Raw genomic sequence first — 24,466 nt, forward strand, 5'->3', positions numbered from 1 at the left:
AATTAAAAGTACGTTACCTGTTGTCCAAATAGAGTGCAGTAATTATGCTAACTATAGCGTATCTAACATAGCTGATTTTCATTACGTATGCCATGAAAGGTTCAATGTGTAGTCCGTAGCCCATGCCATGCATAGCTAACATCAGTATTGGTGCCATAGTTGATGGTCCCACGACTGTACCATTCTGAAAGAAAGAAATTAACACATTGATTAGTTTTAGTTTCGTGTTGCGGGACCCTTGAAGATAAATTCTAGAGTAAATTTTAATTTGATTTCTCTACAAATGTAACCAATTTCACTTATTAACATAAATTATTAAATAAATTACTTACAGTATTCTTGAAAGTAAATCCAATAAGAATGCCTAGACCTTCAGAAGTGAGCCCTATCAGGATACAATTCAAGGTAAACCATGAGAATCTTCTGAATTCTCGTGGCTGATCTGACATTACATACACTATGACTATGAAAATAAATCCAAGTATTACCTATATTGAAAAAAATAAAATAAATAAAGATTAATATTTAGTGTTAAAAAGTAATTATTAATTTGTTAAGGATATTAAATAAAATCCACTCACTATTAAAGGAATTGAGGAAAAGGACTTGGCTAAATAATATGCTTTTAAACTGTACCATCTATTGAAGAATTCCCTTTTCATAAGTTTAATGTCAGCAGGGTCTAAAGTAATACAAAATATGTTTATAAAGAGAATGCAATAAAGAGGATTAGATGTAATAAATAAATTATTATTAATTAAAGTCGCTTTAGTTTCACCAGATTGCCCTTTTCAATGCATTTATAAAGATTAACCAAATAATGGAGAAAAGTACTACTCACAAGTTAGCACCGGTGTCATACAATGTGTATACATGAAGAAAACTGACACACATAACATAAATTTAAAATTATCAAACGGCCTGTTAGCATCATTTCCAACATTTAAAAATATCAATCCAATTAAAACTCCAGAAAATATATGATGTATAATTTGAAGCCAAAGTCCTCCCTGAAAAGAAATAACACATTAAGAGAATAAAATTTACAAGTAGAACATTATTTGGATCAGCTTTAATTTTATTAGGTATTTCTAAATAATCAATCTAAACAAATAACAAATGGATACACTAAACTTACAAAAGAATTTTAAATTTTAGAAACTTCATCAGGTTTGTGAGGATAATTTGCTTCCTAATACGAAGTTTCCGAGCCTATCTCAGAAAATGCAAAAAGTACGAAACAGGTCGGTTTTAAAGAATACAAGAATCACAACTTGGATAAAACAAACAAAAGTACAATCAGGAATCTAATACAAGAAACATTAAAGATAACGTTTTACTCACGAGCTTCCTGAATTGTAACAGATTTTCATTAAAAACTTGAATAACCTTCTCAATAATCAAAACGAAGAAGTAAAAGCAGCATTATATTTTGGCCCCATTGCTAAGAATGATGTACATTACAATAAGAACAAATTATTACAGAGTTTAGGGCGAATTTTATAGATTGTAGATGATCGAGCAGAGGTAGAGTTTAGATGTGTACTGTAGTGAACTCGGAAATAAGTAAATGTCAATTTAATTGTAAATTTTTGCAGCGAAAGATCGTCATAGTGAATGTACAAACAAGGTTTTTCTCTTGAAGGGCAGTAAGAAAACAAAGTTAAAATTAAATAAGAAGTAGATGAATCACAACAAAAAGTAGCCAAATGGCGGAAAGTTACGAATATTTTCATTCATCTAAAGCATTTGAAACAATAAACATAAGATAGCAGTTTATTTTGTGGATTGTGGTAATGCAGAAACAAAGTAGGAGTTCTAAGTGATGTGGCACGAATTCTGGGACGCTCTAATATTTTCGCTTTAATATGGCTTTTCTAAGTACAAATAAATTTCACAATATGAAAGTACGATTTTTCTTAAATCCACTGCTTACACAAAACACAGGTTGATGTGTAAAATAAATACATCGATACAAAACAATGGTTACACTACACGCAAAGGTAGGCAGTATACTAAGTTATGTGCTACTGCAATATTTCAAAAATAGTCAATAGTATCTTTTGTACTTACAACATGCCGTCTTTTCTGTAACATCATTCGACGAAATAGAATACAAAACTGCGTCCAAAAAGAATTTGGAAACTGAAGTCCTTTCAGATGTGATTTATTATATAAACTTTTATCGTAACTAACTGCAAATAAATAATAACAAGATTTAAAAAAGGAGATGCAAAAATACTTATTACTTCTAAAAAAACAGATACTATGTATTTACCTATTGATGTAACATCATCTTCTCTGCAAGTTTTAATTAGTTTACCATTTTCAATACTTTCACATAAATTAACGATTACGTCTGCTTGAAGAATCTCAAGTACTAAAACAATGAATGACAAAATGACTAGCTCTATTGACATGCAAGTTTAAACACAAACGATTTAAGGGTACTTACTAAAATCTGCTGGATTATATGTATGGGGACATTCTGCGCCTATGGAATCCGATAAATAAGGAACCAGTTGGTTGGGTTCACCTTGATAAATACATTTTCCTCTGGCTAAAATATAAATTCTATCGAATAGATCGAATAAAGAAGCACTCGGCTGATGAATGGTACAAATTACGGTACGCCCTTGGCGAGCTAGCATCTTTAATAGTTTTACTGTTTGATTTATTGAGACCACATCTAATCCACTAAAATAGAAAACGTAGCACAATTATTAAAGAATGCAAAAAAAAGTAAGGCTTGGTACACTCAAATAGCTTCAAAAGAAATACAACATAAATTTAAACAATTGCTAATTGTTTTTCAAATGATATTGTTGTACTTAGATGAACTTTCTTTTATAATTAATAAGAACAAAAGTAACCTTGAATCTTTTAAAACAATGATATACATACTAATCTACATTGTGAATCCTTCATTCTGTTAGTTGAAAATAGTTTAATGCAAAGAATCCGATTTTTCTAAAAACAAAGAAATCTTCGCTAAATCTAGTAACTTCAGAACTTCACTATCTATTAAAAATCTTTCTAGTATTCTGCTAGGTTTTAAAAAACTCAAGATCTTAAAAAAGGTCGTCATGCTCTTGTACACAAAACTACGAGTGCACTACTCTAAACTGATAGTGAGAAAGATAACAAAGAGAAGGTAATAGTGAAAAAATGACACAATATGACCTTCCTGCTGCTTAAAACTGAGTTGTTTTAATTTTATTGTTTTTGTTTCTATTGCTGTTCTAAAGATTAAATTACCATTATGAATAATGCATTTATATTACCTAAAACTGTGCTTGACAGTGCCATGCAGTGTTTCACAGTAAGGTTCAATCATATTCAATTTTCATACTTTGTAAGTATTAATAAAGAACTTAAATTAATTCTACTTACGTTGTAGGCTCATCAAGAAATACTACAGTTGGATTACTAACGAGTTCTAAAGCCACAGATACTCTTTTTCTTTGCCCACCAGATATTTTGTCAGTAAAGTTATCAGCGCAAGATGTTAGACCAAGCGTGGCTAGAATTTCTTCTACCTGGGGGAAAAAATATACATATGTACAGATCTATTTGTAAATCTATTTTATTATCTGCTGATAATAAAACAGATCTATTGGTAATTAACTACCTTACATGATCAGAATAATCACGATTCCTATCAATTTAATGTTACGAAACTCTATAATAGCTCGACATGGTGCTTGTGGACTCTTTATTGCGTAAGGTAAATAAAGTATCACTTCGTTCTTATTTCAATCTACACACTTTTTTTTTAATTGTTTAGATGTAAGTAAAATGAGGAATATCAATCCAAAATATCAATCGAATGGCTATAATGCATAATGTTGTAACGCAATGACCACCATTAACCTCACCGGCTTTACACATGAATATTTTATTACCTGATTTGGCCAACATAATGAAACTAGAGTGCATTTATATCCACCCTGCTAATTCTACGTAGTAAAACCTCTTTTTAACTGTTAGATTTAACCCATTATTTCCAAAAGTTTGCATTGGGCATTATTAACTATGATTTTACACTTGAGAACATTGTTGAAAGAATACTTTGACGAAAAGTATTCATCAATGAGAGTTTTTTTGGGGGCAAGCTTTTTAAACTACATAATTTCCATTAAACTTTTTCTTTGACTGGACCTCATATCTAACTATCTTGAAATGGTTAGTACTCGCTTCACAGCACAGCATTAAGATATCTCTAGAAAATTAAAAGCTAAACTGTTCTATTCACTGATTAGCTTCGTTTACTATGGAGAATGTAACGTAACGTCAGAGCACTCTCCACCCAAACGAAGTGTAACATTCACAATATTTTAATCAGTCGGTAAACCTACATATTATACATAACATTCTATAGCTACATATCTATTTATTGTAAATATAAAGTAACAACTTATCTGATCGCCCAAAAGTATTATTCACTTTCTCGAGTGTTCAATTTTTTCTTATCTTTTTACTGTGACCGGTTTTCAGACGTCCTTCTCACGGATCTTCTTGAGAATAGGACCATGATTCCCACTCCATGAGGGTAAGAACCACCAAAAGCTCACATCCCCAATAAATACGCAATCATTAGTTACCTATCTAATAATTTGAGCAGCGCAAGTATAAATTTATTAGAATTCTTAATAGCACATTTTAAAATAATCAATTTATTGTAGATCTGCAAAAGTGAATAGAGTGTACAATCACTTACGTTTAGCAATTTGTTCGATCGCAAGTAATCAAACAGCTGCTATAACCTGAAAGCACGGATACCAAATTATGATATTCAACTTTGTTACGTAGAATTTATTAAATTTAAATGATCCCTTTTCTTAATAAAAGACCTCCAAATAATAATTTAAATTAAAATAATTTACTTAATAAAATATAATAGTATTTTTTTGGAGGTAGAAGTTTGGAGTAATGGTTAATAGCGTGTACTATTAGGAGGAGATCCCCAATGCAAATCTTTCAATTACCTCATTTTATTTGTAAGACAGTGCTTCCAACAGTTAATTTTCTAACTGGATGTTAAGACCGGCCTGATTTTATTTAATTTAGTATTTTCCTTAATTTCACTTTCGAGTATTTTTATTTTTTGAGACTTCACAGATGAATAAATATGATCGTCCTGTTAAAAAATTTCTACCGCATTTGGTTTTGTGGTTAACAATGCTGACATAGATTCACAATAAGTTTTATTATTATTTTTTTTTTGAAGTTATTCAAGGGTAAAAAATATATTTGCGGTGAGAATTTACTTGAAAAAGATTAATCAAAGAAAACAATGATTTTCTGAGGGAAAATAAATGAAGCAAATCCATAGAACAATACTAACATTGATAAATTTGGTTAACATATGAAACGGTGCATTAAAAGTTGAAGTACAAAAAGTAATTGAACGGCAAACTTAACTTGTCAATAATGTTAAACGTAATATAAAGATAATATAAACAAAACGATGCACGAAACTCCAAAGTAGAGACCTAAGGTTCGAATCCTGCCCTTAGATTTTGTTTCCTTAGGTGACTCTTATAGCTCGGTGATGGACAATGTTGACGGTAACGAAGGAACACTGAAAAAGGCTTTAGCCAGATTTTTTTTAATATATAATACTTTTTATAAATTTAATATATAATTTAATATAAATTTAATACTTAAATTTAAATAAATAAAAAAACTTTAAAATTTGAAAACTATTTAACTTTTATAATTGATGGAGTTAATTCAATTTGTATGTAACATCTTAATCTTGCAGAAGAGTGATAGAAAAGCGAGAATAGCATAGCTGGAACAGAGCACACGCACCCAAGGAGAAAGCGGCTGCTGGAGATATATGTATTGCAGCAATTGTAATCAAGGAGGGGCTCTGCAGGAGGGGCTTTACATCTTCCAGGGCCGCACCTTCCTTACATTACACTCAAGAGTATCAAACTGTTTAAAGTGGCTAACTTAGCCGCCACTGCAATCTGCTCATATATAACTAGGTAAAGTACCCAATAAATGGAAACCGTCACCATTTAATTCCTTTGTCTAACCAATAGAAACATACACATATAACTAAAACTACCTTTAGCATGGTTATCTATTTCGAGTAGTTAATCACAACTGAATAATAAAATTTGTAAAATGAATATTTTACTAATGTTGATGACGTAAACACCTTTTAAGCTCGAGATTCCCTTGGAAGTGTGATTGACCCTTGTTCCTGATTTAGAGGCAGCACAAATCTAAGGCATCGTTTAAATGATTTGAAATTCGAGAAACCTCTACACTTCAATGTATGTATTAATAAGATAATAATTTCTTATTTATGTAATAATTACATTACATACACAATAAAAAATCAAATTCACTTTCATCTTATTATTTATCCGTCTAAAACTTCCTGAAATCTAATGAATTTAGAAAATGTTACCAGCTGATAAGAATTAACAGATCGAAATTATAGTAAATAACCAAGTGCAAGCTAATTTTTTATTCAATCAAAATAAATTAAATACATCATCAAGCCAAAAATAAAGAACTGCTCTTATTAGGAGTAGTTGCAAAACTCATCGCTAGATGGCAGCAGTATTGACTTAAAAGGTTTATATTATTTATATATTATGTTAATTATTTATTAATTAATTCATTTTAAATATTATTACAAAATAAGAATTATGCTAGGTGGTTTGGTGTAACCAGATATGTATGTTAGCATGCCATTGAGAGCTTTTCGAATAGTTTTACGGAGCGAAGGAAGATGTTGTTTCTACAACACTCGTTTAAAAACAATTTTATAAGCTATTTATAATTCTATTAAAATTAAATAAACAATTTATTGAAAATCAAATACATAAATTATGAATTTAATTATCTGCAATTTAATATGTTTTAAACGAATTAATTGCATGAGTTGTTATTGATAGATTGCACTTAAGCAATTCAAATATTTTACCAGCGTGAAATAGAAAAAGCTATTAGCCAATCAGATTTAATGGGCCTATTTGTTGCTATTACGTTTATTTCTACTTATAATTTGAATTATTGAAATAATAATTTAGGTGACTGTTAGGTAATTTGGGTCATATGTTTAGGAAGTTCGCCGTAAATATTATTTATTTTTATATGATTCAAGGTAACCGGTCACTACGGTGACCGGTTTCATTGCACCCCACCTGTAGTTCTTTTAAAATCTTCCAGCATCAAATCCGAATCCAAAATTCTACCGAATAATTAGAATGTTTACCTGAATTCATAAAATTCGCTTGGCCTCTCCTCTACATTATTACACATTTTATGGCACCTATATTTTTCCAGTCAGGAAATAGAATCTTTTTTAGAGTCAAAGAAATTAAGGAACGCGGATGAAGCTGTTGGGAGAAGTCCGCCTCGGCCTTCAGCCTAAAAGGTTCGCAGGGATAAGACGTTTCAAAGTTTATTCCTTCCCTGAGTAAGATGCAAATAACAGGGCTTTTAGATGGCAAATCATCTACAACAAGACAGACCGGGCGATCAGCTCTGAGCGGTAGAATTCTGATGAGATTGTTGGGGCAACAGTATACTAATATTTTAAAACCTCAGTGTGCCCAATCTGCTGCCATTATTATATGCTACAATCTGAAATAAATGCTGGAGAGATTTTGAGCTCAAAGATACCTCTCATGATATTGAAGGCAACCGGGTAAGGCTTTTAGGGTTTTTTGAAGGGTATGGAAATGAGGGATGAGCCCCAGTAGAGGACAAAGTTCCACGCCGTCAAGACCCAATTTTTTTTTTTATAAGCCCTAAAATATTTATCACAAACTTAGTGGAAAGACCAGTATGTTGGTAAGCCCTACTACATTTGAAATTTTCTACAATTTCGATCATCTTTTGTAATTAAAAAAAAAGACGAAATGAGTTATAGATTAAAATGGCAAGAGTAGATAGTGAACAAAATAAATGTAGAGGCACTAGTTTCCTTAAATATTTTATAAAAATGGTTACCATCTAAGAAGTTTGAATTTATCATTCAAGATATTTTCCAAGCATTGAAAATAGTATTAGGAATAAATTATTTATGTCGGCTGTCTGCGGGAAAAAGTCTATTGACATTGAATAGTGAAGACAGAACAAAGATGGAGAGGGGTCTGCCACAATAATAATAATATTGGCATGCCATTCAAATAATTGTTTGTTCCATTTCAAAGACAAATACACGAAAATCCATTTAGCAACGGATTACAATTCAATTTCAACTGGAGCACGTATTTTACTGACTATTGGAAATACCACCTCTTTGCCGCCAGATTGATTTCTGCCATTATTGTGTCAATCCAGCCATTAGGCATCGTTTATTTGGCAATTGTTCATGAAATTTCGCAAATTATTAATATCTTTACGATATCCAGACCTCTTTCTCTTTACAGTTGACTGTAATAGAAGTACATCCTTACAGTTTGTACGATTAAAAAAAAAAACCTAGTCTAATATTTTCTTTAACTAGTAACTAGTTAGTTTCCCGAAGGATGTTACTATCTCTATCCCACTAGCTGGTGAATGAAGCCGGAGACCCTGTACGTGAGGCAGGAGAAATGTTAGCGTTAGCCACAACAAGACTTAGCAGCTGAGGCGCCAGAAAAAATAAAATAATTATCTACCTATCAGCACTGTAACAGTACTCCTCCGTTTCAACTGGAGTATGCTTGTGGAGAGATACTTGCTGCACGATGTACTTTGAATTTAAAAGAAATTTGAAAAGTAACTTTTTTTCTCGAAAAAGAAAAGCAAAATCGTTCCAAAATTGAATAATGCATCTTGTTAAGCGATACTTTCGATTGCATCACACTTGTTTTTTTTTGTGAAAAATCACTTTGAAAATATTAGTAGATCGAAACCAGTGGAAATACGATTTCGAAAACGTCACAATAGCCCCAATACCGCCAGCTACAGGAAGTTAGAATATAGAACATTGGAAAGGTTTAAGATAGAATAGAAGCTTCAGCGAGGCTTAGTTTGTCCCGAACAGGAATATCAGTGGTCAAAATTTATGGCGAGGCTATCCATTTATCTTCAACTTTGAACTATGGGTTTGGTGGGTTCAGTGGATTTTACATTAAATCTATCACTAGAATAAGCACAAAGTATTAAAAGAGTCAGCGCCAAGAGTAAGCTGGCTCTAAATTTACTTTACAGAGAGCAGCACTAAGCCCCTTTGATGGACTTCTGTACCACTAGGTGGTCTGTAAAGGGCAATATTTCAATTGGAAAAATAAATAAATAAATTAATAACCATTTATTTCTTTCTTAATCATTGCAATAGAGCATTCAGAATTGGGACGACAAACGGAAACAATGACTTTTTGGCACAGTTCAAGGACACGAGTATTTTATCAACAGTCAGGGTTTTTTTTAGCCTGACAATGCACAATGCTTTAATTTTTTATTTTAAATACAATATTTAATCGACTGGATTTTATTAGTTAGGGATCAGTGGCGTGGTGGACAAGGACCTAGCAGCGGACATCCAAGAAGGCCCCTTGCAGTTTGCAGAGTCCTTAGCTCCAATTGTCTTAGCTCCAAGAGGGACATGAGCATGAGCCGCTCTTATACATCTATTTTGAGGAAAAAGCCAGGGATTTGTCTCTCAGTCTATCAGTAGATGTATGATGAGTTTGGCAATGGACCCGATCCTGAGAGTGTCCACGGATTCTGTGTAATGTTGCACATCTTTCAAAACACGAATCATTTTCAAATCGTATTATCAGACATGTCAGATTGGGCTCAAAACTATGGTGGATATAGACAGAAGAAACATATGTAGACTTGTAATTAGAGGAAGTCAAACAGCACGCACTCGCTAAAGAAGGAAAGGTTACGGGTCGAAATTCATAACTGGAAGGGCCGCTACGATGTAAATTAAGATAACACCACTGCTAGTTATACGAGTATTTCAAGATTTGGAAATGTTTTTATCCAACAGGAGTGTGCATGAAATATCACTCCATTTTTACCGTTTTTATTAAAGGAACTACAAGCAATGGGAATATTGCAAGTTGACGTCGAGACTTGTCAGGCTGGTCAAATTAAATTAAGTCTTCAACAATAATAATAGTAAGACAAAAAAGTCTATTTTTATCAACAACACTCTACAACTTTCACTTTGTTTAAATAGTTAAACAATTAAACTCTTTAGAATAGATGGAAAAATAAACAGGTTGTTTTGAATTTTGGGGGTAAGGTTCATGTCTTTATTAATTTTATGAGCCTCAGATCATTCGATTGGTTAAACTCCGAAGAGAATAGATAAAAAACAAAAAGCTGCATATTGTGCAGACCTTTTAAAAGTTCTTGCAGGTATAATTCTCTTCTTATAAGGTTTAGAGTGTCCCAATTATCTGCTCTGATCTTAAGGTGCCTCTGATCATGCAGCAAATCAGGGATTATGACACTTTTCAAACAGGATATCAGAGAGGTTTGTTCTCTCTTTCTGACAATGTTGTCAGAACAAACAACGAGTGGACTCAGCCTAAAATGCTCCAGGAACCAAAGTTGAAAAGGTTCCCCCTCAAAAAATATCCGCATATCTTAGCCACAGGACGCCCAATAAAGTTTACCGAACGACGGTTAAAGGCAAACCCTTATTTTAGATTTAGGTAGCAGTCCGGACTAAGTAAACTTACTCTAAAATCTAGTCCTTGCCACCAAGGGACACCATGACAGCCACATATCGAGAGTATAGAGTGATACTTGCTCCGTATCGTGTGGTAGTTAATAGTTGAACACGTTAACCATCCCTGAAGACCCTACGTGATTACGTGAGCACTGATAAGCAGGGATACTCGAAGGGAAGCCAAAATCTTTTAAAGTAGCAGTCAGTCATCTGCCCCCGACAACACTTTTCAACTTTCAAAACATTCCTTGGATTTCTTATTTCCAATAAAGCACCACGGATAGCAAAGACTCTTACGGCGAAAAGGGTAATCCTGGGTAAGATAAACATGTTTACGGTAGACTCTTTAGAACCCTTTGTTAAAACACCCTATATCTAATTTACAAAGAGATCTTATTATCAAACTTTTGTTCCTTAAATATATGATGAACTCACCTAGCATCACTCAAGAATTATGAACATTCGACATCCTAAGCCTCTCTCATGTAGATAATAACAGCCACTACTCAGTTCTAACCGTACAAAAACCAGATCCATTCTTTGTAAATAAACAAATAGTAAAATATGGACTACCTCGTCAATACGAGAGAAACAAACCAGATCCTTTGCAATTGATATTAAGAGCACTTCAACTTTATACGCTGTTTAGTAAATTCTTTTCCCTAAATACGTAACATATTTTGCTGTTTAACAACAACAAAATTTGTTGTTGAAGACAAATAGAATGTAAACTAATTTGTTTGTTGTTTGATACAGTCAAAAATACTTTCTCTTATAGTCAATTATCTAAATTGAAATTGCCATTTTTTTTACTAAAAGTTTATTAGATCTCAAGATGAATAAAATATCAATTTTGCAATCGGCTTTTCCATTTGAATGTAGAGGGTTGCAAGTATATCACGCAGTTATTTTGAATTGAAAATCATTACCAATTTCTTTCTGTTATTTTTTTACAGTCAGAATGTTTATTCAATTCAGATCATGCGCATAGTGCTGCACTTTGTAGAATGATGGTTACAGTAAAATAAAAAAAATATCATTAATAATATTTGAGTAAAGTTGTAGTATAGAGAGCAAAAAATGCAAATTAAAATCAAATATACTACATCAAATCTTTGTTGTTTTTTTTACAGAAAATTGATGGGAAATTTAAACATTATTTACTAAAAAACCGTTGCCTATCTATTTCTGCGTAAAAATTGAAAAAATATGCCCTCTATCTAGAAATGTTGTTAGCAAAGAGTTTTACTAAATAAATAATTGAAGGCTAGCACTGCTGTATGTAATCCTATGAAATAACCTCGCCATGCTATTGGTTACAAGAATTTTTTTATATTATACAAACAATAAATCATAACTCTTCAGGAAAAAAAAAATAAATAAATAAAAAGTTGTAACTTTATGTTTTTGCAATCTTTAAACTAAGTACAAATAAAATTACAGCAGCTGTTTGCGAGAAAATCTTTTTAAAAACTGAGACAATTGATTCCGTAAATTAATTCAAATTTCAACTTTGTGAACCTTTATTTTTAGTTACGGTGGAATGCTTTCAAACACACGCAGAGTTACTAAGTTATAAAAGGGACTGAAGAGACATACTACAAACAAAATGGAAAATCTGCCTCGATTACAAAGCTTTTATTTTAAAGAGTGAGAAAAATAAATGAAAATAAAAAAAATTATACGTGGAAAACGGTTTCAATTGTTTCCGCCATTACTGATTGGTAAAATGCAATTTATGTACATAAAAGCTCTTGCAATAAATTGCCAACTTCACAAGGTAAACTTTTCTACCTTCCTTCGGCTCACAATAACTTTTTTTAACGTCCTACGTCCCTTGTTCATTTGTCAGAATTCTATAGTATAAGGGCCTTTCCTGTTTATATTCCTACAACTTGTAAGTATTTTATTTCATTACATATCTACCAAGGGTAAACCTTTTTATCCATGAATAGAATTTCTAGGCAAGCCAATAATCGCTTTTGGATTACAAATGTGTTGATGTAAACATTTAAAATATCGTATGCTTATTAACTTTTTTGTTTCAATTCATAAAATCTACATACAGACGTTTACTTAAAAATGCCAGCATTACATCTCGTCACAGAATTCTGTATTTTTCATCATTGTAACGCCACAGAGAACTCTGGCTGTGCATATTTAACAATAAATTCCCGTTGTTTATCAGTTTTCAACTCCATTGACGTAAAACTGGTTTTATATTAGGCATTTTAATTTCAATTTTAGAAACAAAATAAATAATGCAATAGGGGTCGCTAGCGGTAGACTATTCTATTTTACGTCATTTAACACAAAAAGCTTGCTTGCATCTCCTTGCCTCTAAATGCAAGAAAAATGGCATTATGTTAACTTAAGGGGGATAAAACTCCAGGAAGTTTGAAGTTTAAGTGTATGTGAAAGCGAACTGAAGTTTGCCTGCGTGCGCACTAATCACCATCGACATTACACATCAACTAGCCTTTGCAGACCTTGACTTTACAGTGTAAATTAATAGGCGGGGGCCTTCAATGCAATAATTATGTTTAGTAAGGCTGGTATATGCCCACAAAAATTAGCGGTTTATCTATTTCTCTTCACGATACAGAATTTTATTTTTAGAGATACTTTGAACGCAATGAAACAATTTTAAGGGTGGCAGCGTTTTAAAACTACATCCTACAAAAATTCAGTATAAAATGTTTTCATGCCTTCGTATAATTGCACTATCTAAAGTTATTACTCAGCATGGACTAATTTAACTCTGAACACCATTATTTTTTAATTATGCAACGCAATATATGGTGCAAAGAAGTTAAAAAATAATATTACAAAAATCTCAATAACTTCACAGACCGAAGGGAAAGTTCTTTTTAAAAACGTTTTGCAAATGAATACAACTTTTATAATAATACCTAAACCTCTTTGTATTTATTTCTTAATTGTGTATATAAATTTTAAATAGTCATTCCTTTATTAAAAATAGTATAATGCAGTTATAATAAAATTTATTGAAAAGACCAGCTTCTTATTGTTATTCTCATTACAATGAAAGCCTACCTTCATTTGCTTTTATCTGTATTTATTTTTATTTAATTCTTTAATGAAAGAAAGCCAACTCAGTTTTTGTTTTGTTTAGTATAACGAAAAGAGTCAACTTTTATTTTTATTTAATTCTTTAATGAAAGAAAGCCAACTCAGTTTTTGTTTTGTTTAGTATAACGAAAAGAGTCAACTTTTATTTTTATTTAATTCTTTAATGAAAGAAAGCCAACTCAGTTTTTGTTTTGTTTAGTATAACGAAAAGAGTCAACTTTTATTTTTATTTTGCAAATGAAAAACTCCATAAAATTGCTATTCACATGCCCAAAAAAAAGTAGTTTAAAAAAGATTCTTTGTATTTCAATGTCGAAATAGTATTTATTCCTTATAAATAAATCACTTCAATTACATTTTTTTATTCTATATGTCACGGCCCATTTAACAATATTTATTATTTGATTAAACTTAAGCATATCGTTTAATCAAACCAACTATACTATATATTTATTATGATTTAAGAAATAGAAAAATTCTCGTAAGAATTTGACGTAACACAGAAAATAGGATGAGAAAATTAGTTTGGATTATCTACTGATACTTTAGTTTACATTAAAAATGTAGATTTGTTTTTGATACCGTTGCATTTAATAATATAAAAAGTTTTAAATAATGAAATTTAGGGGAAAAAGGATGCCTTGCATTTTAATGCGCTTTGATCTAGTTTAGCTTTCACGGAAGGACGATTTATTTAAGCTCTGTTTGATTACTTTATCTTGACAGAAACTTTATAAGAGATCGGTTGTGGGAGTTTTCATTGTTGCATTTCTCAATTTCTAACGGTGATATTTTCTAAAATGTTGGAATCATTAGAAATGTTATTAACTAATACACCACTTTAGGAAAAAAGTCCAAATCCAAATTTCTCAGAAAGAATAGGAAAAAAAAAGATTCCAGAATAACTAACAGCTCAATTTTCAGAACGTTTCTAATTGAAAGAACTTGATTAGCCACTTTTTAATTACAATTAACCTAGGTCACAGAAGAATATCCAAAGCATATTTCTACGTTCTTGCCCAAATATTTATGGCTTTGTATAGAACTTGGGAATGCAATAAGTAGAAAAACTCCGTTTCATCTTCTTGGGACAAACAAGCACTAAACAATCCAGCGATCTCTAAAGTTTGGTGCTTACAGTTTGGTATTGTAGGTACTAGCAATTACATGTACAATTACAAACTGCTTATCTTAAAGTAGACTGAGTTTCAACGATTAAAAATTGCCGCACTTTATGTCTCAAAAAAACGTTATGAACCTTCACGGGTTCATTTTCAATTTTAATTCTATATGGAGAAAAACAATGATAACTATGTTTACAAAATTATTTCTTTACTCCGTGGTAATCTAACGAGAACATTTTCCCATATCACAACATATCTGTTAAGTCACAATGCCTCGTAAAAATAACTAGCACGCGCGTATCAATGCTCCAGTTTCGTATTCTTAGGATAACTTCTATTTTAACCTTAGCAATACCTAATCTTCCCAGTACTAGAAGTAAGAGAGAGTAAATGGGACGTCTTTTTGGCTGGACTCGCAGCAAAGATCCCAGGTTCGAATCCAGTCTGGTACTCTGCAGCATTCAAGCTGTACAGAAAACCTTTACAGCTCACAGGACATTGAAAGAAATTGTTTTTTGTAACGAGAAAACCAAACGTTCAGAGACCGGTAAAGCAATGACAACTTACACATCACAATTTACTTTCTATTGGCTAATATTAACAAATAAAAGTCAACACTTACTGCTTTATTTTTGTCCGGGCAATCAGCACCTAATTTCAGTTGTGCAGCAGCATTTAGACATTCCCTGACAGTCAGAAATGGCTGTAATAGATCCTCTTGCATTATGTAACTTGACAATTTATTGAATACTGATAATTTTCTAGGCTCACCATTCACCTTGATACAGCCGCCAACACCTGCTGTTCTGTAACAAGATTAAAATTGTATGTTAACGTTGCAAAACTAATCTTATGCAGTAATATTAGCTTTATTCAGCTGGCTGTTTATTGAGAGTAAGAAAAAAAAAATGGTTATAAGGATCATTTGCTCTGCCCCACTTGATTCTTTTTTCAATTTAAAAGTAAAATTGTGGCTACAGGATAATCAGTGTCGGGTTCCAGGTACTATAACCTGGAAACACAATAAAGAGTAATGTCTGAGCTTCTTACTAATATTTGTCATTGAACTAGTCTGCACAGACAATGTCTAAAAACCAATGGATTCCAGGACATTACAAAAAAATTTGACCATTCTCTTACAAATAAAAGAAAACTTGCAATGATAGAGGTTTCGAGTAAAACGTGTGAAAAACAAAACTAAACAAGAACTAAGCAAAGGTTATTGCTAGTTCTCTCTTGATACTCCATATGGCTTAACTATCGTGTGCCTAGTAATGTCGACTGTAATTTCATAACATACTAACACACAGAATGACGGTTTATTAGTTGGTATACAAATAAGACTTAAATTACAGTAGAACAATAACATATTTAATGCAGTGTTATTCAAACAGACCAGCCATAATACTGCTACAACTAACCCTAACTGTAACCTTTGTTACATTAACTCCTCTAGGTTACAAGCAGTTTCTACTAGATTTTGCTCTATTCGATAACAAAAGTTGGCTAAATCGATATTATAAACAAGTTGTAAAGGAATAATTATTTTTGATCCAAAGCAATAATTAACGTATATTCAACAAACATTTTTTTACTTAAAGTTTTTGCTCCATAACGGTTTTGTTAAGTACAATTAATTGGGTTTAATTTATTTTACATGAAACGTAATTTTTTTTTTCTTTTCTCCAAAAAGAAACTAGTGCCAGCGTATTAAACTGCATCATCTATGCAACAAGTTTCAGAATGATGTAATTAAATAGTGCATAATAGAAAACTAGAATGAATTTAATATTGCGCCAAGAGAAAACATTCTTTACAATGTACAAACTCGGAATGGTTTCTAAAAACATACACACACCGTAGTTGTTGGTGAAACGTAATATAAATGTTCAAAATAATTTAATTTTATTTTTGCATAATTTCATTCTTTATTAACTACCAATGGAGGGAAAAATAGTGGAAAAATTCTAGAGTACATTTTTAACAAGAATATAAAGCATAAAAAGTCGTAATGGTGGTTGTTGGTTGTGGTATGTGGGCGTGTAATTGATTGCGGTTTATCCCCACCTACCTACGTTTCTATTGGCCAGTATACACGCCTACCAGGCCCTTGTTCGTTCCGCCATTAGGATTTTTAATGTTAATTATTTCTAATAAAACAATAGTTTAGAATTTTTTCACTATTTTTTCCTCCGTAGGTATTTCATAAAGAATCAATTTATGCAATAAAACTTTTCACTACAAAAATTAATTAAATTTTTAAATTAACTGTTTTATTCTGACAAAATTCTTCAATCAAATCAAAATTAGGCACATCATAATTGGAATAAAACATATTCTGCAGTAGTTCATAAACCGTAGTTGATGATGAACCGTAATATAAATCTTCAAAATAATTTAATTTTATTTTTGCACAATTTCATTCTTTATTAAATACCTATGGAGGAAAAAATAGTGAAAAAATTCTAGAGTACATTATTGCAAAGAATAAATAGGCTTAGAAGTGTGAATGGTGGGACGTAGAAGAGGTATACGTGGGAGTCAAGCCAACTGCTGATGAGTGTGCGGCAACTTATTAAAAAACCTAGTTAGACTGAATCCCTTCAATAATAACCATCCAGGTAAATCTTCGTGCAAAGGATTCTGGAACCGTTATCCTAGACTTGCGACAAGGATAAACGAAAACCTCATTGTTTCTCGAGCCAAAGTAAAAGTAAAGTAAAGTAATTGCCTATTTTTTTCAGGCGATCTTTACGTCAAACTACCAATTAGGTGTCGCGGACGGAGGCGACTAACAAACATACTTTACTGTGAATTTCTTCTATTAACCATTAAAGAAAATCCAAGGCCTAAGACCGGGAATCGTACCCAGTACCACAATACATATTAGCTTCGCAGGTTTTGCTCGAGCCAAAGTAACCACCATTAGTTTGAACGCTTAGTATAATGAAGTCTCTCGGATACTAGAATGAAGAAGGAATTGCAGATGTCCTAGAAGGTTTGGAGCGTAATTAAAACTCTCCGGTAGGACAGTTGAATTAAGGTTGATCGTCGAAAGCTGCGTGAAAAAGAGTAATGTTGAAAAATATTACATTATTTAGGTATGGCAATTTAAAAAACTTGTTGTAATTAATTGTGATTAAGATTGATTTTTGTAATAAATCCAACTGGAAAAGTGATTTAGGTATTTTGAATACATGTACCTAATGTCGTTTCATGAATATATTTGTTTGTCAATTACTGGTCCCACCCCATGTCAATCACTGGTTACCACCGAAAATTTGATGTCAATTACTGGGTCATTGACATACTTACAAAAGAAATCATTTTTGGTTGACATAAAGATCGAATTTACTGCAATTTAAATATTAATACATAATACATCCTAATGGAGCGGTACAATTGTACAACCTACACTTGGGGGCAAAATAACGGAAAATATTCTAAACGAAACTCGTTGACAATAATCGGTCCCTTCACCCTGTGTCCTAAATGAACAATAACTTAATGGAAGTGACATCTGCTGTTATTTTAGCTAATGATACCTTAATATATTATGCAAACAAGATTAGACAGGATTAATATTCAATTCGATCGAACAAAATGAGAGAAAAAAAAAAATTGCCAAGAAAATTAAGGTTCATCAACACGATTCAGTCAGTAATATAACCTTGGCCTTCAAAACATGATTTTTCAAGTTTTTTTTGTGCACACGTTATGACCATAACCTGTAATTTAAAAAGCAACATTCCTTTATAAATAGGAAACAAAACACAAATCTTATTAAACAGGAAAAAGAGAATATTATAAGATTTAGTCACCCTTCTAAGTGGGTAGAAATATCTGAACTCTTACAACTTGAAATGAGAATTATACGCAATATTGCAAACTACATGTTTCGTAAATTTATCATCAAGGGAAGCGAATTATCAGGTAAAAATAAGACAGACATTCCATTTTTGAAGTCTTGTGCCATTTATTGTGCTCTCTACACTCCACCTAGACATTCATCATTTTCTTTGTCCAGGATTTGGCTGGTAGGATTTCTAGTTAAGAAGGGTACAACGCTTCGTCCATTATTTTGGAAACGCCCTTTTAAGTTTACACTTTAAATTGAAGAAAATTATTATTGTAAAGAATCTGGGTGAACTCTGGAATCGTGGAACGATGATGAAGTAGATTAAGATCAGGAGTTTCACGTGGAAATCGTTTCAACGTTTCTAAGGAGTTTTTTTTTTTTATTTGTAAATCTTTACATTGAAATCTGGGTTACTGTCAATCTCCGGCATTTTTATTAACTTACGTCCCGCACCAATGATATTACAGATCAGTTTGGATTTAGAAATTTATGTACATATACATACACGTGTATGTGTTCAAGTTTATATTTATTGGAACAAAATTTAAATTAATCTCCATTCCGCCATGTTGTTTCTAAATTTAGAGCTTCTAAATTTAGAGCTTCTAAATTAACTATTGTTTATGCAGGTCCATTGTTTAGTTTTAGGTAACCCTTGGAATGTAATCAAAGTTTTCATGATGATCTAAATATCACGTGTAAATTATTGGCCAGTATTGGTTTCTAAAAATGGTCAGTGATTGTATTCTCCCTTTTATCTCTAAGTGTTCAAACATATAATAAATGATATGTCCACGTTATGGGGCAGAAAGGAAACGAATGTTTGACGACATATATAGGTATTTAGATGCACCATTTCGCTAAGAAGACATAATATTCTCCACTAACATCTATGTGCTTAAATCTGTAGCAGAGCTAGCAATGAAATATGAATATATTTAAAAGTTATAGAATGAATGGAAGAAAATGATTAGAGAAGGATTAAGTGATTTTAATTTCGGTTAAGTTATAAGGATGGCAGGAGCACAGAGTACTGATCCATCCATTAGTTGTAAGGTTTATGTAAATAGTTGTGTATAGTAGAGGGATGAATGTGTGAAGCGAATGTATTTATAAGTAAGAATGGAGAGTGAGTGATATTCTAGTGACAAGCACCTAGACGATCGTCGCCTAAGAAGTGATACCTCGTAACTAAAATTTCAACGAAAATTACATTTTTATATATAAATGTTGAAAAAAAAAATAAATGTTGAAAAACAATTTATTTTCAATCATGCACTTTCAAGACGACAGTCACACTAATAGTTAATATTGAAAGAAGAATTACTGTATGCCTTAAAATGAATTTTATATCCTGTTTTTTTCCTTCTCCTGTAAAGTTGATATTTTCTAGTTACAAGGTATCACTTCTTAGGCGACGCGATGCTGGCTGTATGGCGAAAGCCAATGGCAAAAAAAAAAGGCAAAAAAGAAATCTCCAAGTGTTGTGAGAAGTGTGAGTTGGAATTAATAAGGTGTAATTAAGACACTTGATGGCAAGAGGGGGGAGATCAGCTGAGTGATTAGCGTACGTCACAACTCTAATGACGTAAGATCCGATGATGTAAGAAAACAAAAAAAAAAAAATGTTCAAGAAAACCTTGTAAGTTGCGAAGGATTTCTTTCAATGTGTGTAGCACAGGTAAAAGATATATCAAATAATGCTGGAATCATTTAAAATTACTGGAAAAAGCTGCTGTAGAGAACTTAGAAGCTGAAGGAGTGGTTTTTCGACTTAAACTCCCAACAAAACTTAAAGATTTGATGTAAGGAAATTACTGGGGGATAAAGGATGAAATTGTTTTGACGATTCCCTTTAAAGATTTCTAATATTCAAAATATGGGTTAGGTCCATAGTGCTGGATGCTATAGGTGATCTTATCCGACGTAGGACGCATGTTTAGCAGTTTCCCTGACCGGTTGCAGACTTCCATCCATAATCAGAGATAGAATAATCAATTTGGTGTAGAGAATTCCGACTTCCACTTGTGTTTCCTTCCGCCCAACACTAGCTGCCTCGAAATCTCTACCTCTCATGACCATACTCGTCATTTCCTCAGCCCAATGAATCCGAGTGCTGCCCGTGTGACTGAATCATCGATTTCGACGAATAAAAAAGAGATTAAATTTAAGTTTATTGAATAAATTTGCAGCAAGTTTAACACATTAAAATAAATTGCATTCGTTTCTATTATTTTAAACATTTAGTGCAGTTATTTAGTGTTTTTGTTATTTAATTTTACTTCGTTCATTTATTTATTGAATTCGCACGTCACTAATTAATGATAGGTTTTAGAATTAAGTTCTGGATAAGAATGAATCAATCCGGACAACTTAAGTGATTTAATCAAGATAGGGAACTCTATAAGATCTATCCCGAAGCAGATTGTAACAACAGTATTTCTGAGAAAGCTGACAATGTATGTTCGTATGGATAAGAGATCACAGCAGCGGGATCTGTTGATCAACTAAGCTAAAGAGGCATCAAGAACAACAGAGCTGTACCTTGACTATAAATTATCTTTGCAGTGACGTGAAACGCATGTTAAAGAGGGAACGATAATAGCTAAATGGCAATCAAAACACGAAGCGTCTAGTTCAAAAAGTAAAGTCTACAAAAGGGAATGTGGCAGAAAGTTGATACTATGATTTAAGGGAATGGCAGCGTAAGTAGCACGTGATAGGGCGCCCTAAACAGCAGCAGCGGCAGCGCAGCAGTAGTATATTGGTCCAAAACACATTCAAGGGCTTTATAGGTACAATGTTAGGCCCTTGGTGTGTAACTTACTGCTAAGTTTAGCCGCTTTCTCCAACATATGTTCTCGTTATTTTCCGCTCTGAGAAATAAATTATTTACAAGTTAACTTTTCATTAAGAAAAGATTATTTTTTCTGAAATATTACTGGTTTTTCATTTATTATACAAATTTAGAGCAAGTTATCAGTGCTTATTAAAAGGCACTTTGTATTGATCGCTTTCAACTTTAAGCTTGTCAAATAAATTTTCAATTTACTTATTGAATCCACAAGTAACTACAAATTAAAATAACGGCTTTAGAATTAAAGATGGCCTGAAACTATGGACAGTTTGATTAAACTATTGATTTAACATCTAATTGATATTGTACTGAGATGAATATTGCTAACTGTAAAGCGATATTAAAGTCGTAATTCAGTCTACACAGTTGTACAAAACTTTGTTAAACTGTCAGGAACATCTGGATGATATTGTAAATACGAGTAGTATAAAATACCCAATATTACAATACAACCATGTTATGGTCTTCCGGTTTCATTTAAACAGTGTCAATATTTAGTTATAAGAAGTTTTACTAAAATAAGCGAGATTATCTTCATAAAACAAAATTTAAATATTTGGTAATCCTCGAAGGAGATTGAAGAGAAGATGGCCCCGCGATCTACTCTCCTCACGAGAGCAGTATAGTGCATCTGTTCACGTTAATGGAGTGTCGCCACTTGGTGCCTTCTCCACTCTTCAATCAAGACATTACATTACACCACATTTGCTTGTTGCAACAAACCTTTGCTGTCGCAAATTTCAATAAAAGAATTTAAAAAAAAATATTTCCCACCATTTATTAGCTCGTTTTATTTTTTATAAATTTATTTTGTAATTATCGTTTGAAAAAAACGCTGAAACGCCCAACCCTAATAAGATTCTATATTAAAACTGTTCGGTGTGACAGTTGTATAAGGGTTGATCGTCAAAAAAGTGCCCAGAAAAAGCAGAACATTTGAAATATACACAACTTTGACAATTTTTTTTCGCTTTTTCTATAAAAGATAAAATTCCCAAATTTTTTCTATATAATATAGAAGTAATCCTCCTTTATAACTGTAATTTTATTAGGCAACAACCTATACATACATACGTTTAGACGCTACGTTGTTTACAAAAAAAAAGGTAACAAGAACAACAAGAACAATTTCTGAAAATGCCGATTTTGTTCATTTTAAGCAAACTTTTTTCTCGAAACCTATTAGATCTGGGTTGTTGCAAAAAAATTACAGTTAAAGAGGAGGATTTGCCCTGTACTTTAAAGAAAAATTGGGAATTTTATCTTTTACAGAAAAAGAGAAAAAAATTGTCAAAGTTGGGTGTTTTTCAATGTTCTGCTTTTACGTGCACTTTTTTGACGGTCAACCCTTATACAACTGTCCAACCGGAAACAGTTTTAATAATATATATTAAGTCTCTTACTCCTAATAAAATAATTTTTGTTAAATAAATTCTCTTTAGTAAGAGAAAGTGCAGTAATTATACAACTTTCTGATTCGGAGTTTTCTCCTCTTTCTCTCTCTCTCTCTCTCACTCAATTTCAGAGCCATTTATAGAGAATTTAAGGCTTTACACTCAAAAAAATGAAGCTGAAAGTTTAAAGTAAATCCAACGCCAACCTAATACAGCAAATGATCTGTTCAGCGGAAGGGCCATTTCGCTTGAAACGGTGGGCTCCAGTGCCGATTTGATATTCCAATATTTATATATTTTTTTGGTTTTATTTCAAAGAAAATTCGTGTAATGGAAGAGAGGGGAGGAGTAGGTTCTCTCTAAATTGTCATTGCGGTGCAATATTCAGTTTTACATCCGGGGTAATGCTTTATAATTACGAGTTTAATTAAAGATATGAGTAAGGATCTCGAGAAGCGTTGCTTATATCTACGACAGTTTATTTTTTCCAGCTGTTTAATGACGTAGTAAATTCAGCTGATAACATCCGCTTCGAACAATCACACTTGTTGATCCTAATCTCCCTCGCCCTTCCCTATCACAATAGTAAGAAAACAGTTTTATGATTCACCACAATGAATGCATCACAAATGCATAAAACACGAATGAATCATAAAACTTGCAAGTCCATTAATTATGGAAACAATAAAAAATAAAGCTCCCCTCTAGTTTTTGTTTTGGTAATTAGTTTTGCGTGACAGACTGTGAGCTCAGCATGCTGACCTAATAGAGAACATGCAGTCAGCTAGCTGGTTTGTTGAATGGCTTAGGAATTTTGTGTGAACCATATTCCTTTCTGACTCAGTGCATGAGCCATAGCAGCTAATGGTCTCGCTGGCAACTAGTCGCGGTCTAGGCCTTGGAATAGGCAGAGGGTGGGATAGGCAAGATGGTTCTGGCTTTAGTAAAAGCCACCATACGTAGCTCAGAAAACATCTCAACAGGATGTTGGTCCAGTCCTTATGGAGATTGTGTGCTGGAGTGTAAACTTCTCTTATATCGTGTAAGATTGCGCAGCAGCCGCTAGAGGCCACTGAAACTTTAAGAACAAAGAACGTAACTCGCAAAAACGATGTTGGGAAAACCTGGATCTAGTAAAAAAGCGATTTGCTAAACCAAAGCATTTCAACTAACTCTGCAGGACCTGTGTTTATTGAACGAATATTTGTAGTTGTTAGTGTTGTTAGAAAGGGATGCCAATATCCCTGAAGAAGTGGCTAGTCCACTACCTCCTAAGACAGTAGATCTGTATTAAGCGATTAAGTAGTCAAAAGCTATCTGCTAGCTTCTAGAAGTTTAAGGTAGGATGTGAGCTTGGTTAGCCTTGTGATTATGTACAGCTCGAAGATTTATTTATTGTCTTTGTAGTCTTGTTTGCACATTAACCATTACTGTTTTATGAGGGCTCGTTAAAACCAACATATTGCTATGCACAGTTACTGTTGGCTCCTAACG

General features: G+C 32.5%; 1 protein-coding gene across 6 annotated transcripts in view; it reads right to left on the reverse strand.

Moving 5' to 3' along the window:
- LOC141451695 (ATP-binding cassette sub-family G member 1-like) overlaps positions 1 to 24,466 on the reverse strand; it is a 137,077-nt gene that overhangs the window by 9,523 nt on the left and 103,088 nt on the right. For 4 of the 6 annotated variants that reach the window (XM_074123203.1, XM_074123206.1, XM_074123207.1 and 1 more), the window contains exons 3-11: positions 15,485 to 15,668; positions 3,394 to 3,539; positions 2,456 to 2,697; positions 2,279 to 2,380; positions 2,074 to 2,195; positions 842 to 1,010; positions 582 to 682; positions 333 to 488; positions 18 to 184 (exon numbers count right to left, since the gene is read on the reverse strand). In XM_074123203.1, the coding sequence (XP_073979304.1) occupies positions 18 to 184; positions 333 to 488; positions 582 to 682; positions 842 to 1,010; positions 2,074 to 2,195; positions 2,279 to 2,380; positions 2,456 to 2,697; positions 3,394 to 3,539; positions 15,485 to 15,668 (1,389 nt within the window). Of the gene's footprint in view, positions 1 to 17; positions 185 to 332; positions 489 to 581; positions 683 to 841; positions 1,011 to 2,073; positions 2,196 to 2,278; positions 2,381 to 2,455; positions 2,698 to 3,393; positions 3,540 to 15,484; positions 15,669 to 16,166; positions 16,312 to 24,466 lie in introns of those variants that run through there. The other 2 variants (XM_074123211.1, XM_074123205.1) reach the window with 2 other exon arrangements.

The sequence above is a fragment of the Rhodnius prolixus genome, unplaced genomic scaffold (assembly GCF_049639745.1).
Source record: "Rhodnius prolixus isolate KJV_2025 unplaced genomic scaffold, Rpr scaffold_14, whole genome shotgun sequence".
Classification (NCBI taxonomy): domain Eukaryota; kingdom Metazoa; phylum Arthropoda; class Insecta; order Hemiptera; family Reduviidae; genus Rhodnius; species Rhodnius prolixus.